The following is an 18,662-nucleotide window of genomic DNA, read 5'->3' as shown; positions in this document are numbered from 1 at the left end:
TACGGATCCCACACTGCTGAGCAGCTATGTGGAATTCCCATGACTATAATTGCTTTACTATTATTATTATAATCAAGTATCCTCTTCAAGTTTTGGACAGCACTCAACAATTCATTTTTATAAACGTCGTTGGCTCCCCCCACTATTACTGCATATTCATTTATATTTGTTGGAGACCCGTCTTTTATGTTGTTTTCCGATTTCATACAAGGGTGCTCCTGGTTTCACATAACTGCAAACTTTAACATCATGATCTTCACGTAAGATTTTTGCTAATCCATGACCGTGACTATCCGAGTGGATATTTACCTTAAAGGATTTCTTCCCTGACACACTTTTATATGACAATACAGTAGCAAATGAATATTCACTATTTCTAATCTCTTCAAGAACACTGAAACAATTATTTAATGGCACTTGGATGACAGATTCATTTGGTTTTCGCCGAGTGAACTTTTAGGCCTATTAAACTCAGCACAACTTTTATTTGGCGATGTATTAACACTGTTCAGTGACTGAAGATATATCAAGTCCTATTTTAGCTTTGCTACGTCGTCACGCAGAATGTCAATGATTTTTTCTTTTGTTGCTAATTCACACAGAATATCGTCCAAATTTGGTTGCAAAGGTCTGTGTTTACTGGGCTGATCACTAACACTTGTACATACACGAGAGTTTACATGTTCTTTTTTCCCAGTGTTTTTAATTAAGATGTGGCACAGCACACAAAATTATCACACACTGTGTTTTATTTCTCACACAGAGAACACTTAAACATGTGATTTTTGTTACTAAAAACGGAATTCACCAATGTGTATCTTCTCCGGCCGCCATCTTAACTCTTGTTGGCGAACAATATTTGTTTTTGGACTTCAGTTTAATTCTAACCTAATGTAAGAGAAACTACACACACACCTTCAAACACATGAACCAGTTTTGTATTTGTATGTTTTATTTATCCTGTGGATACTTATTCAGATCATTAAATTTATGTTATACTAACAATGGCCCAAAACATGGGAATGCCTGTTTGGGCAATGTTATAGTTAATTTCTCAAGAGACTGATACACTGTTAGCCTAGCAGATGAATGTTTTGCAGATCATGATCCACTACTCCTCACATACCACTATGCACAGCCAGATAATTATGATGTCACTACAAATACCAAATACGAAGTCAAGCACGACGTGTGTTGGGGGTCAGAGAGAGGAATGTATTAGGTTATTCACAGACTGCCTTAGAAACACAGACGGGGACTTTATTGAAAATGTATTTAACGTATTCTTTAAGACATATACAATTCTAAAATTGTCATAGAATTCTTTTTCAGTCTAAGTCTTTGGTATATGATTCAATATTACTAAAAAGTAGGAACATTTAAAATCCTGGTATATGATACACTTGCTAGACACAATTTTCTACAATGCATCAAGTCTTTTGCAGTCCATGGACAATCACGACGTTGGGTCCTGAAATTGGCGATGGTCACATTGCGTGTAACCACCACCAGAATGCTGCCCACCAAAGAGCCATGTGTGTTATTCCTAGCACCAGTATTCTTTCTGGCATCTCCAACGTTGTCTTCATTTCTGTTGTCACCCTCCTCGGTGGCACCAGCATCCCCAACACTGTTTTCATTACTATGGTCCTGAGTAGCTTCAGCAGTGTTGTCCCCAACACCATCTACATTTCTGCTGCCACTGTAATCCATGTCACCATCACCATCCTCACTTACATTCTATCCAGTATTGCTGACTGCATCAGTAACATCTCCACTGTTGACAGCCGGAGCAATATTGGCTGCATTACTAGTAGCATTAACGATTAGGTATCTGATAAACTCGCCAGACGCCTCCGCCATATATTCTAATTTCCATCTGCTTAGAAAAACGGCCATCTGGCAAACCATTCCAATGTCGCAGAGTGCTTACCAAAGCATGGACAGCCACAACATCAGGGTCATACAGTTCTTCATAGTAAGGTCCTGCATAACCACCATCATAAGGCTGTTCAACAAATTCCCAACGATCATTATACTGAGAGCCATCAATTAACTCAGGTTCACTGGCATCTCCAACATTGGCTTCTTTTCTGTTCCCATCATCCCCGGCAGCATTGGCATCCCCAGTACCATCTTCAGTACCATGGCCATCACCGCATTTACTAGCACTGGTGTCCTGAACACTGCCTTCAGTACTGTGGCCACCAATGACTTCAGTGTCGGTGTCCTCAACACCGTCATCATTACCTCGGGCAACAACTTGTTCAGCAGTAGCGTCCCCAACATTGTCTTCTTTTCTGTTCCCATCATCCCCAGCAGCATTGGCATCCCCAGTACCATTTTCAGTACCATGGCCATCACCGCATTTACTAGCACTGGTGTCCCGAACACTGCCTTCAGTACTGTGGCCACCAATGACTTCAGTGTCGGTGTCCTCAACACCGTCATCATTACCTTGGGCAACAACTTGTTCAGCAGTAGCGTCCCCAACATTGTCTTCATTAATGTGGCCACCATACCGTTCATCAATTGTGTCCTCAACATCATCTTCATTTCTGTTGCCACCATAATCCACATCACCATCATCATCCCCACTTACACTGTATCCAGTATTGTTGACTGCATCAGTATCATCTCCCCTGTTGACAGCAGGAGCAGTATTCGCTCCATTACTAGTAGCATCCTCAGCAACATCATTTTCTGTGCTGTTATTGTCATATTCATGCTGTGCCTCCATTCTCAGATCTTTCATATGTGATTCATTTCCGGTGTGGTTACTTAGATCTGAGGCCTCGACAATGTTACACTCAACCTCAACCATATTTTCATCTCTGTCTGTCTCATCCCCTTCAGGACCACAACTACCTGCATCAGATTCTGCCTCATTTTGTGAGTACTGTTTTTCAGACAACTCTAATTCACTGTCACTTTCTGAGGTTTCAACTTCTTCCTTTATTTCAATCTCTTCCATAGAGAGAGATACGGAGTCAAAAGTATTCCGTTCACCATCTTGAACTCGTTCTGCACCCCCACACATTAAATTACTCTTGGAGCTGGCACACCCTGTTCTATCATCCACTCTGCCATTTACATTATTCTGATCAGAAACTACAGTATCCACTTCATGTAGGTCCAGGATTTCTTTTGGGCCTCCAGTGGGTGAAGAACTAGTATTAGTAAATGTCCCAGCAGCTGACACCATGATTACGGGCTCAACTGATGGCGACGTTGCACCATATTCTGATACTGACTTTGAGACATTGTCTTCTGTTATACATGTTATTGTGCTGGTACTCTCTTTTGTGTTTGCTTCCAGTTGGGCTGTTTCTCTGATACTTGCTTCAATATAAGCATTATCAGTGCTACCTACTGGTGATGGTGTGTCGTTTGTCTCTTCAGTGAGAGAAGTGCTGTGTGATGTGCTTATGCAGGTCTCAGCAGTTGACACTATGTTTCTGGATTTCGTTGTTAATGTTGTGGCATCACACTGAGGTGCAGACTCAGATATACTACCTCCTTCTACACTGGCTTCTGTACTGGTCTTCTCTTTGATGCTTGCTTCTAGATGGAATCTTCCCATTAAATTCCCATTTGATTGCGTGCCTGCTGCTGCTGGCTGTACTGCATCACCATTGGATAGTGAAATCACATTTAATTCGGCAGACAGTCTTCTTTTTAATGCATTCATACAACGAATGCTGGATACCAAACACCCAATGGGTGAATGGCATGTGCAGCTGGACACCAAGTGAGAAACGCCAGCTACCATATGCTCAAAATTATGGTCACTTAATGTATCACCAACTCTATTAGCACATTTCTGCAGATGCGCTGCCACATCCTGAAGTAAACGTGCAAACACATCAACAGTTTTTCGAAAAGTGTCACCCAACTGTAACTGAGGAGGCGCTGATGCTGACCGTTGACGCAAGTTTGGGTGCATTTCTAAATGTGTAAGTGCATGTGCAGGTTGTGAAGCTGCACTGTCTCTCATCTGCAAAGGTGCTGTGGCTACAGAACATGAAGTTGGTGTGACTGACCTCCTACTACTGTGGCTGTTAATAATCTCTCTGTTTCTGGATGACTGGCCATCTTTAAATACTTCACTCATCATCTTGAGAGTTGTGATAGTTTCAGAGCTTGTACTGCTGTGCTCTGTAGTTAGTGGTCTGCCTCCATACTGATAATCAGCATCTTTTACTTTGCTGTGAGAAGCACCCACAACAGTTTTTCTTTTTTGGGTACTACTGGCTGCTCTATTTACATCACTATTTCTGATGCTCTTCTCCATATGTTTGTTATGTTTTGCCTTCAAGCCATCACTTGAAACTCTTATTTCATTTCCACTGTTGTTATCTTTTCCTACACAACATGTACAAACTGGCTTCTTATATATTTTACGGCGTTCTCGGCGAAATTCTGAACTCATTTTGTGGGAAGCATCCCACAACTGTCTTCTGCTCTGATGGGTCGAACTCTCCAACAACCCCTGGTCATCATTATGACTCAAGCTGAGCGATGCTACATTCTTCTGATCACTATTATGTAGTTCTTTGCCGTCATGATGAGTAGATTTCTGCAAACATCTTTCACTGCTTCGGGAGTCCATGCTTCCTGTTGTCGAGTTCTCTTGATTTTTTGTGCTGCAACCATTCGAACTCTTAGTAGTTATTTTGACATCTCTGACAGAGTAATTACTGATGCATTTTTTTTTATTGCGATTTGCAACTTTAGCCTGTCTACGCTTCTCCACATCAAATGGCTCTAGCACCACTGACACTGTTTTATTTAGAACATTTGCAAGCTGGTCCTCCTTACTGACATGCTTGGATTCCTCCTGGTAGTTAGTCGCTGCCTTCTTACTGCTACATGTAACATCAGAATGCCTTCTTTTCCTGCTGTTTTTGGTCAATTCTATAAAACTTCTGTTAGAATTTGTATTATCATGCTGTGCACTTTGACTGATGTCTGACGCACATCCTCTTGATTCATTCTTCCTACGCTTCTCCATATCAAATGGCTCTAGCACCACTGACACTGTTTTATTTAGAACATTTGTAAGCTGGTCCTCCTTACTGACATGCTTGGATTCCTCCTGGTAGTTAGTCGCTGCCTTCTTACTGCTATATGTAACATCAGAATGCCTTCTTTTCCTGCTGTTTTTGGTCAATTCTATAAAACTTCTGTTAGAATTTGTATTATCATGCTGTGCACTTTGACTGATGTCTGATGCACACCCTCTTGATTCATTCGTCCTCTTGAGTGAACAGCTTTCCCCTCTGCCTCTGCTACTAGATCTGGTTTTCATGTTGGCTATTCACTCTCAGGCAGACACTGTAAAGACAAATTAAATACCAGATTACTGTGTGAGCCAGGAGCACTATAAACAAACAAATCTTAAACCAACTACAACAGATGTCTGTAAACAAAACTCCTGGAACATGCACGAAGTGAGAGGAATTTTAAAAATCAAAAAGATGTCACATTCATCAAAACAAATCAAATTTAACAGAACCATGTAATTGTCAAACACATATTTTGTTGCTTAATTTACAAATTAATTCTCTATTATGTCTAGCACAGCACAAATGCAACCTGCAAGTAATAAATAGTGATGCCAGAAAACTCCCTCCCTCCCCATCGCCTTTTCACTTTTCAGTGCACTTTCAATACTCCTCTCCTCTGATCAGGAAGAAGCATTAAGATCTGATACTTCACACATGTACTTATACCGGGTGTCTCAAGAGGAATGGTCAGTATTAAGGGAAATGAAATAAAAAATCAGTTGAAGCAAAAAATTGGGTATGTACATATGCCCTAGTCCGAATGGATTCCGAGACAGCACACATTTAATTTACATTCTTATTTAATTTGAATATTATTCAATACATAGTCAATTTTACACACGTACACATGCAAAACAGTTAGTAAATATCAAACATGTGTTTTAAAACCACCAAATGAAAAAATAACATACACCTCATGGCATCTTAGGGAACATCTCAACCACATTTATCCTAATCACTGAACTGGTAGAGGTAGTACAATTAACTGGCCACCAAGGTCACCAAACCTTACAACATTAGATTTTTGTTTGTGAGGTTGGATGAAGTCTGAAGAATATAAATCTGTTTACAGCTGTTGTACAATTCACAGTAAGTGTTCAAATAGCCCATCATTTCTGCATTCTTGGGAGAACATACTTCGTTGCTTGTCCGAGTGCCTGTGCATGTTCTGTAATGAGAGCGGCAATGTCCATGATGTGACCAAGCTGTTCATCTTGCATTTTCATCATTTGTTTATATTCTTTAGACTTCATCCAACCTCACAAACAAAAATCTAATGTTGTAAGGTTTGGTGACCTTGGTGGCCAGTTAATTGTACTACCTCTACCAGTTCAGTGAATAGGATAAATGTGGTTGAGATGTTCCCTAAGATGCCAAGTAAAATGTGGAGGGGTTCCATCTTGTTGGAAGTACCCTGCAATCAATGTGGCCAAAGGAACAAAGGAATGAACTTACCATAAATTGCAAGTAGGTCTGTCCAATAACTCTCTTTTCTAAAATGACTGGACTTATCAGCATGTTACGGATCATGCCACATCAAACACAGACCAAAAAACAAAGTTGGATGTTGGTTCCACTGTAGTGTGTGGATTTTCCTGTGACCAGTCATGATTATTACGCATGTTGTTGATTTCGTACTATATAAATGTGGCTTACCAACAGTATTAATGGACAACTACTATTTAATCAGTGACTAAATTCAAGTCATGTGGCACTGACACCAATGTGGAGAATGTGGACATGTTGCAAACATTCGAAGGAGACAGGGCTTCCAAATACCATATAAGACTGGGCAAACCCTCCAATCGCATCTAAGCCAACCAACTATCAAGAGGGATAAATTCCAGTGATCAGAATATATAAACTTGAATGTCAAAGTTGTGATGCGATATACATAGGCATGACATGTGGGAATTTTAAAACATGGTACAAGAACATATCAGGTGTTGGAAGTATGAAACAAACCATTCCACATTTGCAGAACATTCAAAACACCATAACCACCATCCTACAAACATGGAACAAGAAATCAAAATAATGAGAATACGCAACCATGATAAATATCTTATACAAATGCAAGAAAACTTCCACATTCAGAAAGCCATCGCTGAAAACAAACATGTGATAAATGAGCAAACACACATCACCACACCCTCCCTACCACAATTACTAAAAGAAATGATAAGATAAAAATTGTCCCTCTCACACAAGCAGCCACAAAAAAATAAATCTACTTCATTTACTTCTGGTATGATGGACGTGGAAGAATTATGGGCAAATTTTAAACACATTGTAAATCACACACTGGGCAAGTATGTGCCGAAAAAGTGGGTTACGGACGGAAAAGACCCACCGTGGTTTAACAGCGCAATTCAGAGAATGCTCAGGAAGCAAAAGCAGTTGCACTCGCGGTACAAGAAAGATTGGGAGAATGAGGAGAGGCAAAAGTTAGTAGAGATCCGTGCTGCTGTAAAAAGAGCGATGCACAAAGCATTCAACCACTAACACCGTCATACCTTAGCAAAAGATCTTGCAGAAAACCCAAGGAAATTCTGGTCTTACATAAAATCGGTAAGCGGGTCGAAGGCTTCCATCCAGTCACCCACTGATCAGTCTGGTCTGGCAACGGAAGACAGCAAAACAAAAGCTGAAATTTTAAATTTAGCATTTGAGAAATCTTTCACGTAGGAGGATCGTAAAAACACACTGCCGTTTGAGTCTCTTACAGATTCCCGTATGGAGGACATAGTGATAGACATCCCTGGGGTTGTGAAGCAGCTGAATGGCTTTAAAATAAATAAATCTCCAGGTCCTGCTGGGATTCCAATTCGGTTTTACAGAGAGTACTCTACTGCATTGGCTCCTTACTTAGCTTGCATTTATCGCAAATCTCTTGCCCAACGTAAAGTCCCGAGAGACTGGAAAAAAGCGCAGGTGACGCCTGTATATAAGAAGGGTAGACGGACGGATCCTCAAAATTACAGACCAATATTCTTAACATCAGTTTGTTGCAGGATTCTCGAACATATTCTCAGTTCAAATATAATGAATTTCCTTGAGACAGAAGTTGCTGTCCATGCATCAGCATGGCTTTAGAAAGCATCGCTCCTGCGAAACGCAACTCGCCCTTTTTTCACATGATGGCTTGCAAACCATGGATGAATGGTATCAGACAGATGCCATATTCCTTGAATTCCAGAAAGAGTTTGACTCCATGCCCCACTGCAGACTCCTAACTAAGGTACGAGCATATGGGATTAGTTCCCAAGTATGTGAGTGGCTCAGAGACTTCTTAAGTAATAGAACCCAGTACGTTGTCCTCGATGGTGAGTGTTCATCGGAGGCGAGGGTATCATCTGGAGTGCCCCAGGGAAGTGTGGTAGGTCCACTGTTGTTTTCTATCTGATAAATGATCTTTTGGATAGGGTAGATAGCAATGTGTGGCTGTTCGCTGATGATGCTGTGGTGTATGGGAAGGTGTCATTGTTGAGTGACTGTAGGAGGATACAAGATGACTTGGACAAGATTTGTGATTGGTGTAAAGAATGGCAGCTAATTCTTAATATAGATAAATGTAAATTAATGCATATGAATAAGAAAAAGAATCCTGTAATGTTTGAATACTCCATTAGTAGTGTAGCGCTTGACACAGTCTAATCAATTAAATATTTGGGCGTAACATTGCAGAGCAATATGAAGTGGGACAAGCATGTAATGGCAGTTGTGGGGAAGGTGGATAGTCGTCTTCGGTTCATTGGTAGAATTTTGGGAAGATGTGGTTCATCTGTAAAGGAGACCACTTATAAAACACTAATACGACCTATTCTTGAGCACTGCTCGAGTGTTTGGGATCCCTATCAGGTCGGATTGAGGGAGGACATAGAAGCAATTCAGAGGCGGGCTGCTAGATTTGTTACTGATAGGTTTGATCATCATGCGAGTGTTACAGAAATGCTTCAGGAACTAGGGTGGGAGTCTCTAGACGAAAGGAGGCGTTCTTTTCGTGAATCGCTACTTAGGAAATTTAGAGAACCAACATTTGAGGCTGACTGCAGTAAAATTTTACTGCCGCCAACTTACATTTTGCGGAAAGACCTCAAAGATAAGATAGATTAGGGCTTGTACAGAGGCATATAGGCAGTCATTTTTCCCTTGTTCTGTTTGGGAGTGGAACAGGGAGAGAAGATGCTAGTTGTGGTACGAGGTACCCACCGCCATGCACCGTATGGTGGATTGCAGAGTATGTATGTAGATGTAGAAATATCTTACTCTCACACACACACACACACACACACACACACACACACACACACACACAAATCGTATTCAATATCTGGCAGTAGCATCTGACAGTCAACAACACAAACCAAAATAAAGCATCAAAACAAGTGTTCAGTTCCTAGTGCTTTGAAACGTGGAAAAAACCCAAAGTGGCAATTGTAAGAAGAGGAATGGCACCAAAAATTGAACAGAAACACAACCTGTAAGTAAAATTTAAAATATTACTATATCGTAATAAAAATCAACCACCAGAACTGTTTATAACCTATGGGTACATTGTCCAAAGTGTAAACTAAATAGTAAACATAGATACATATTACAGGCCACTGAAGATGCCTTGCAGAGAATAAAGGCAAAATGTGTATGGCACGAAAATTGTTTCATTTGGCTGTAGTCAGATGGTCCAAAAAGTAAAAATTATCAATATACTGTAACAGTAACCATTAATTTAAAATTTACCAAAGAGATTCCTTCACTGACACTTTCATCCCAGCTTCCTCACAACATCCTACAACCTACAAACTACAAACTTGCAGCATTCCGCCGCATGATCCACTGTCTCCATTCTATCCCTATGTCCCAAGAAGACTGTGACCTGGAACTTAACACAACAAAAACAATGGCCATAAATAATGAATATAACCGCAATATCACTCATAAAATTTTAAGTAAAAAGGTGAAGAAGCAAGCCAGGTCCCTACTGTCCCCAATGAAAAACACAGCAAAACGGGAAAAGCAATGGTGCAGATTACCTTTTACAGGGAAAACATCAAAAAGGATAAGTAACATCTTGAAGGCAAAGGGTTTCTCTGTGTTTTTCTATGTCCCTCAGACAATAGGTAGTTTCTTGTTCAATGCTAAAGACAAACAACCAGCCATTAAAAAAAAAAAAAAAAAAAAAAAAGAGGGTTTATAAAATCACATGCCACAAGTGTCAGTCTTGCTACATTGGACAGAAAGGAGATCAACCTATACCAGGCTTAAAGAATACCACATAAGCTGGAGATTGAGGAAGCCTGATTCAGTCCTTGCAGAACATTACCGGAACAATAACCACAAATACACAATAGATGTACAAGTCTTACACACAGAGGAATAGGGGGCCAAACTCAACCAACTAGAAATTTTAGAAATTAAAAGACAGATGTGTATATCTACACACCTATTGTTAAACAAGCAAACCCAATTGAATTATTCACCTCTTTTAGATGAGATCACAACCCCAGGATAGAAGCAAAACTTTGGGCCACAGTCCATCATAGTTAAAAAGTGCTTGGCTGATGCATAACTTTAGTCCTGTCATTGTAGTGTAATTGCTGAATTGTGTAATAATGTATGTAATTTGTTAAAAATGATCATTGACATAATTGTACAGTAAGCTATGTATCGATACCTTAAGAAGTTGAGATGATTATCTTTGTCTTGTGAACATGTTTATCTGTGCATTATCATCTTTTGAAATCAGTAACATACTTCAAAATGGACTTATAAACCGAAATCTAGATTGTGCAGCAACATTGATAATAAAATTGTGAAACAAGGCCAAAAACAGTGTTTGTTTAGTTAATTTACAATGTTTCACCAAGAACTCACAGTCGATTCAACTAAAATTACATAAATGCTTACTTCATAAATACTCTAACTTGGGTGATAAATTACTTTCGGGATAGTAAAACCTCAGTTTCATGGTGACGCTGTGTTTTGCTAAGACCCATAAATAAATTAAAAGTTCCTAGAATAAATAAAGAAGAAAATGACGAATAAAACATCTTCATAGATCAATGATGTATCAAATTCACTCATAATAAAGTGTGTTAGTGTCGTATCAGAACCAATTTCACATATCATAAATACGTCATATCAAAGTAGTGTTTTCACTAAGATTAAAAATTTCAAAATCAAAACTATCGTATAAAAAGGGCAATACGTATGAAGTGGGAAGCTATAGATAAATAGCCTTGTTACCTGTATTTTCTTAAGTAAGAGAGACACTCATGAAACAAATCCACAAACTACCTTGAAAAATTCAACCTCTTGTCTGTAAATCAACACAGTTTTTTGCAGAGACATAAGCACAGAGTCAGCTACTATTCATTTCATTGAAAATATTGTTACAAGACTAGACAGAAACAACAGTACACTACGAATAAATCTGGACTTATTGAAGGTGTTTGATACTGCCCAACATGATATCTTGCTAGATAAATTAGAAGGTATTGGTATACGAGGGATAGCCAAGAAAAGGTTTCAGTCATATCTCCAAAACAGGAGACAGGTAGTAGAAATTACATCAACAAACATTACACACCAAAGTATTGTGTATGGATCTGATATTCACACTGTAAGACCTATCATTTCTTATTTACATAAATGATATCAAGATTTTGATCAATGGCACTCCTAACTCTTTGCTGATGACACAAATGTAGTTGTAACTAGTAAAAAATAGGTATTCCAACATCTACAACCAGAGTTTCGGAATATGTGGGAAACTGGTTGGAAAAGGATGAATTAATTTTAAATCTTTCAAAAAAAAAAATGATCATATTCACTGCAGAAAAACAAAATCATATCATGATCTGGACCTCAAAACACAAAACAAACAAATTGAGAGGGTAGCTGTAACCTAATTTTTAGGTGTCCATGCAGATAAAAATTTAGACTGTTCATGGCATTGCACCAATGCATTCATCATGTAGGCACTCATTCTAAGAACAGAGACATGGGTGTTTATAGTGACATATGTGGTGCAACAGTGATGAAAAGTTTCCGAGTTTTCACAGAAACTCAACTGCAGAGTCATTCCTTCTGTATCCAGTGGCTCAGTACAAAAAATTATGTTTTTGTGATAATGAACAGGGCATCCCTATATCCAAGATGTTACAAACTAAGATTTAGGTACTGAACAGTTAGTTACCGCAACACGATTAAACAATATCTAGTGCCTACAAGATGCATTGAAAAGATTAAAGACAAGTTGGCTCTGAGCACTATGGGACTTAACATCTGAGGTCATGAGTCCCCTAGAACTTAGAACTACTTAAACCTAACTAACCTAAGGACATCACACACATCCATGCCCAAGGCAGGATTCGAACCTGCGACCGTAGCGGTCGTGCGGTTCCAGACTGAAGCGCCTAGAACCGCTCGGCCACCACGGCCGGCGGATTAAAGACAAGTACAAACAATAATAACATAAGTGTGTGTGCCAAAGAGCAAAAAGATTATATCACAGACAATACAATGGTATCAGTTGTGACAGATAATAATTACAATGTATTACCTGAAGAAGAAGCTGACAGCCAACAAATAAATTCTGCAGATTATAATTCAACTTCCGCTGCACTATACACACCTCTGTGCAGAAAGTCAAGAGAATGTCTTCAAGTAATAAACAAATGAATATAAGAATGAGTTGTGATGATTGGTGACATCTGAAAAAATAAATAAGTAAATATAATACATCATATATGGTGGTAGGAACTGAGTGCACCTTTGACTGAAATGACAAAAAACAGAAACTCACTCAGAGAATTATCTAAGAATAATACTTTCATAATCATGGGTGGAAGTAATGATGCATACTGAAAGGAGGGTAGACATGTGACACAGTGATTAAAACTACACAACTTGATCTTAAATTGCCCAACATCACAAGTAATACCATGCCTCACAGATATGACCTGCAGGATGACTCAGTCAAATTTGGAGCTTGCAAAAATATACAGATAGTTGCAAAAAAAATATGCAAGGCCTATCATAATGTAACATTCTTTGAGCTTTCCATTTCAGGAGAACTGTTTATGAAACACAGACAACATAACAACAACACTGGGAAGTCATATATTGGCAAAATTAATGCACAAAGATGACTTCATTACAATAAATACAGCCCCATTGCGTAACTGGTTGACCAAACCTGAAACACCAAACTCAGAAATTGATTGTGTTGAAACTTGTGCAACTATCAAAAATCACAGGAATACAACAGAAGAGACACTTTTAGGTGATAAAACAAAAATGATAGATACATATACAGAAAAAAGGCATCCACAGTGAGACGATAAAAATTAACCAGAAACATCTGAAGGAAGCTTCTTTTATATGCTTAGATGAACACAGAGCAGTGATGTGTTGGCAGTTAACACTATCCTCATCAATCACTACAATATCCTCTGTACATGGTGGGCTATGCATTTCTGTCAGAAGTAACATGAGACATTGCTGCTTAAAATCCTGGGAAAAGAAAACAAAACTTCAAAATTTCAGCTATGGAAATAACTTCACTAAAAACAATTACAATTTGCCTGTACAGAAGCCCAAATGAGATCTTAACTTACATTCTTGCAGAAACTAAGACAGTGCAGTATATAACCTTAAAGCTAATAAGAAAAATCTAATGGTGTGCGACGATTAATTCAATTTCCAGGAAAACTCAAACAAAAAAATGTAAATACGACAGCGGGCACATTTAGGCGCCACGTCCCACCACGATCATCAACGGCACCTACCTTCCGACACCGCATCACTTGCACCAATGGCACAACGCCTCTACGTCACCGACTTCTTGTCAGGCACACCCTTTCTCGTCGACACCGGTGCTGATGTCAGCATTATCCCAGCCAAGAATGTGGGTAACACGCTTTCTCCTGCTAACCTCGCACTGACTGCTGCAAATCACTGTTATATCGCAGTCCTCGGCTCCATCAAGATTTCGCTTTGTCTGTCTCTGGGCATGACATATCCTAGGACCTTCCGCGTCATCAACATAGATGAACCTGTGATTGGGTTGGACTTTCTACACCAATACAAGCTTTGGCCGGACCTACAGGCTGCTATGCTCCACCACACATCTGGTTCTACTGTTCTGTGCTTGAACAAGTGCAGCACATCTTTACTCTCCGGTTCCTTGGCCACGCTTTCCACATGTGCTTCTCTGCTCGAAGATATTATGGCTCACCTATCTGATTAATCAGACATCCGCAAGCAGATAACCGGACTACGCACTCATAATGCGGAGTTACGATCCCGCATTGCTACCGCCTCCGCTGAATTGGCTTATGCACGGATTACCTTAGGCTGCCTCTCTGCAGAGCCGCTCCTGTCAATGCAGCCTCTCTCTCCTACTGTGTCTTCGCTCTGCTTTGCTCCTGTGATGAGCTGCACCTTTCCTGCTCCTGGTTCCGTGCGGATGCAATTGGACCTGCAGGACACTCCCGCCCCCGCTTTGCGAGATCCTTCATATCACATGGCTGTCACACCATGCCCACTGTCGCCGTCTCTCGCCAAGGCCCTGTCCACATCACTATGGCCCGGCTCAGAGGCTCATGTTCCTGCTTCACGGTATCACTCGCTTTCCGTGGCTACAGCGCTGCGTGCTCAGCCGTCACCTACTGCCAATACCTTGTACACGCCATCCTAGCACATCAAGGTCAGTCAACCACTGCCGCTCCTGCCGCCTCCCGCCCCCCCCCCCCCCATCTCGTCCCACCACACATGCCTCCCTTTGCATGTCTAGGCAATCAGCAACGGAACCTGCCACCTAATCCACATCACGGATACGTCATACGTCACAAAACTCAATGTCTTCACGCTTCGAAATTGTTGCGAGCAAAAGAGATAGTTCAGGATTTACTGGCTTCGAATGTGCTCCGACCATTGGACAGCAACTGGTCCTTTCCTCTCCACCTGGTGCCTAAGAAAGACGGATCGCTACGCATGTGCAGCAACTACAGGTACCTTAATGCTAGGACTATTATAGACAACTATCCAATTCCTCATATCCAGGATTTCACGCAGTTACTGCATGGATCGAAGTTCTTTTCTGTCTTGGACTGTTCGAAGGCATATCACCAAATTCCACTGCACCCGCCGGACATTCCAAAAACAGCGATCATTATGCCTTTTGGACTTTTCAAATTCTGCTTCATGCCCTATGGTCTAAAAAATGCTGCACAGACATGGCAATGCTTCATTTATTCGATTTTGCTACCACTTCCTTTCGCTTTTTCCTATTAGGACGACATACTTATCTTTTGTTCATCTACGGAAGAACACCAATTTCACCTTGACGCAGTTCGTGCAGCTCTTGTGGCCAACGGTGTGGTTGTCAATCATGACAAATTGCAGCTCTGTTCCACATCTGTTACTTTCTTTGGACATATGGCTTCAGCCGAGTGCCTCCGCCCTACTGACTTGCAAATTGCAAACATCCTCGCTCTACCTCTCCCCGAGGATTATGCACAACTAAGCCGTTTCCTATGGATGGTGAACTTTTATCGGTGACACATACCTTGGGCTGCCTCCATCCAGTCGGCTCTGACGCCCTCTCCAGTAAAAATACAAATACAACCGGAAAGCGTAAACTGGACTGGACTAGGCTGATGCTGGATGCTTTCAACAATTTAAAATTGGCCATCACGTAGGTTATCACTCTTGCTCACCCTGACCCCCGAGGCGCAGATTTCTATCACTACTGACACTAGCGATCGGCAGTAGGTGCTGTCCTTGAACAGCACACTGCAGATTCAATGCAGCTGCTCCCTTTCTTCTAAAAAAAAAGCTTACAAGGAGTCAGTGTAAATGGTCGGCCTTCGACCGTGAGCTCCTCGTGGTTTATGAGGCAGTCAAACATTTCATAAGCAATGTCTAAGGACGCGCTTTCACCATCTACTAGGACCGTAAACCTCTTGTTGACGCGATCCGCAACCCAGCAAAAGATCTCCCATCGTACCGCTTCCGGCACATGGACTTTATTTGCCAACATACTTCGGACACTTGTTACATCCGCGGTGCGGAAAACAGTTGCCAACTACCTCTACCACATTTCGATGATCTCCGCCCCATTGAACTTGGATGAACTGGCATTGCTTCAGGCTGAAGATGCGGACACAACGTCTGCTCTCAGATGACGGATCTTCGCTTGTCATCAAACCTATTGTCCTGCACAGGTCGTCAACTCCTATCATCTGTGACGTTTCTACTGGTTCGCCCTGCCCCTTGTTGCCTTCCCCCCTTCGGCACGGGATTTGCGGCGTGTTACATAATCTTGCCCACCCTGGAACACGGGCAATGACACAACTCGTAACCAAATGTTTGTCTGGCCGGGTGTGCGGAGCGATTGCCGCACACGGTCACGCACATGCGTTCTTTGTCAACAGAGCAAGGTGAGCAGACATGCTCAACTGCCTTTAGAGCAGTTTGACGTCCTCAGGGGCCTCCTGCGCCACATGCATAATGACATGGTTGGTCCTCTTCCCCCGTCCGAGGGATAAAAATACATAATTGTCACGATTGACTGCATCACCCATTGGCGGTACCCCTGGTGGACACTGCAGCTGAGACAATTGCTCGCGCATTCATGTAGGCATGGGTGGCTAGATTTGGTTGCCCCCTGTCACTTACCACGGACCAGGGCAACCAATTTGAGTCGTCGCTTTTCACTCACCTGTGCGAGTTGTGTGGGGTCGCAAAATTTCATATGACTGTATATCATCTGCAGGCCAATGGACTAGTGGAGCAATGGCACAGAGTGCTAAAACCTGTACTCATGTTCCACAGTGGGCTTTGGTCTGAGGCTCTGCAGTGGGTATTGCTGGGAATCCGCTCCACACACAAGAAGGACCTCAATGCTTCATTGGAAGAGGTCCTGTATGGTGAATCGCTCATGCTGCCTGCCGAATTCATTGAGAACACTTCTCCGACAGATGCTACTGACCTGCCGGCCCTTGTCGAATGAGTGTGTGCTCAAGTGGCCTGCCTTTGCCCGTCTCTAACTCGCGCTCACACCACGCCACAGGTGTTAGTTCACAAGGACCTTAAATCGTGCAATTTTGTCATGCTACGAGATGACACTGTTTATGCAGCTCTGCAACCTCCATACTCCGACCCACACTGCGTATTATGCCGCGGGGGTCAATAAATTTGTGATTCTGCTCAATGGCCACCCGAGTACAGCTTCAGTACAATGTTTAAGGCTTGCGTGTTTCCTACCGGAGCCACTTCTTGCTGTTCCCTGCCGACCTGTCTCAGCCGAGCCTCACACTTCGTGTGCCCGACACTGCCTCACCCCCCATGCTGGCATGAAGATTTTTTGTGAACGTGTGCTAGCTCCGCCCCGCCGTGCTCCGCACTGTCAGGGGGGGAGGGGGGGGAGGGGGAGGGGGAGGGGAGGGGAGGGGGAGGAAAGGGGGGGGGGCAGGCTCTGTGACGTCTCTGATGTGAAGCGACTGTTCTTTGACTATGCTCTTTGGTTTTATCTTCTTGTCTATGTTTTAGCGCTACGTTCGACAGCCATCTTTCTGTATTCGCTCTATTAAGTGATGAAATGTCGTTTCGATTCTAAAAGCATGATGATATGGTTCAATGCCACGTAAAACCCACATATGTACTAACTATTATGAAACTGCATTCCCACTGAAGGAACACGGGCTATGGTCTTATAATAAAAACAAGTCTTGGATACCAGCTGCAATTAATATTTCAAGGAAAAAAAGAAAAACCTATATTGTATTAAGGACACTGTGGGTGTGTGATGAACTTCACGCTTACCGCAGAAAATACAAGTGATATTTTAATAGTTGTCACAAAAGCAAAAATGAAGGAAAATGACCTTTACATGCCACAAGACAAAAGCTACATCAAAAATTGTGAAACAGCAGACAGGTAATGTCACTACCAGAAATGCCAATATCAAGCTATGTCAAGATGAAGAGAAAATAACTGATACAAAGAATATTGCAAATATCCTCACCGACTATTAACAAATATATGTATGGAACTAATCAATAAGATTAACCCAAGTAACCAAAATGTTATGGCACCATCATTCAAGATCAACAACCCTGCTACCTCATTGCATCTGTACCAAATGAATAAAAGAGAAATTTTTACTGTCATAAAAACCTTAAAAATGAAATAGGCATCTGGAGTATATGGTATACCTGATAAAATAATAAAAAGATGTAGTGGAATCACTGTAAAACCACTGACATTTATGCAATAGTTTACTGATGTCAAGGACTTCTCTTCCTATCAAAAAATTGCAAAATTGAAACTAATATTTTAAAAAAGTAAAAACAGAAGAAGTTGTCAATTACAGGACAATTGCCCCATTGTCCTGCTTCTCAAAAATTTTTGAGTAGGTCTTCCACAACAGACTGACATGCTTTATGCAAAAATACCAAATTCTGTCCATAGCACAACACAGGTTTAATGTGAAATGCCAACCAACATTGCTACCTATGAATTTCTGAGTGAAATTTACCTGAAAGTGGACAATGGTGAATATATTATTGGAGGATGCCTCGGCTT

The 18,662-nt window shown here is 41.3% G+C and overlaps 1 protein-coding gene across 3 annotated transcripts in view; it reads right to left on the bottom strand.

Moving 5' to 3' along the window:
- Positions 1–1,288: 1,288 nt before the first annotated feature.
- Positions 1,289–18,662, bottom strand: part of LOC126185128 (uncharacterized) — a 41,646-nt gene continuing 24,272 nt past the window's right edge. For all 3 annotated transcript variants that reach the window (XM_049927953.1, XM_049927951.1, XM_049927952.1), the window contains exons 3-4: positions 12,634–12,784; positions 1,289–5,337 (exon numbers count right to left, since the gene is read on the bottom strand). In XM_049927953.1, coding sequence (XP_049783910.1) covers positions 1,820–5,311 — 3,492 coding nt within the window. In that variant the 5' untranslated portion in view covers positions 5,312–5,337; positions 12,634–12,784 and the 3' untranslated portion in view covers positions 1,289–1,819. The remainder of the gene's footprint in view (positions 5,338–12,633; positions 12,785–18,662) is intronic.

Source organism: Schistocerca cancellata, chromosome 4 (genome assembly GCF_023864275.1).
Source record: "Schistocerca cancellata isolate TAMUIC-IGC-003103 chromosome 4, iqSchCanc2.1, whole genome shotgun sequence".
Lineage (NCBI taxonomy): Eukaryota > Metazoa > Arthropoda > Insecta > Orthoptera > Acrididae > Schistocerca > Schistocerca cancellata.
This window is presented reverse-complemented; position numbering and strand designations above follow the sequence as displayed.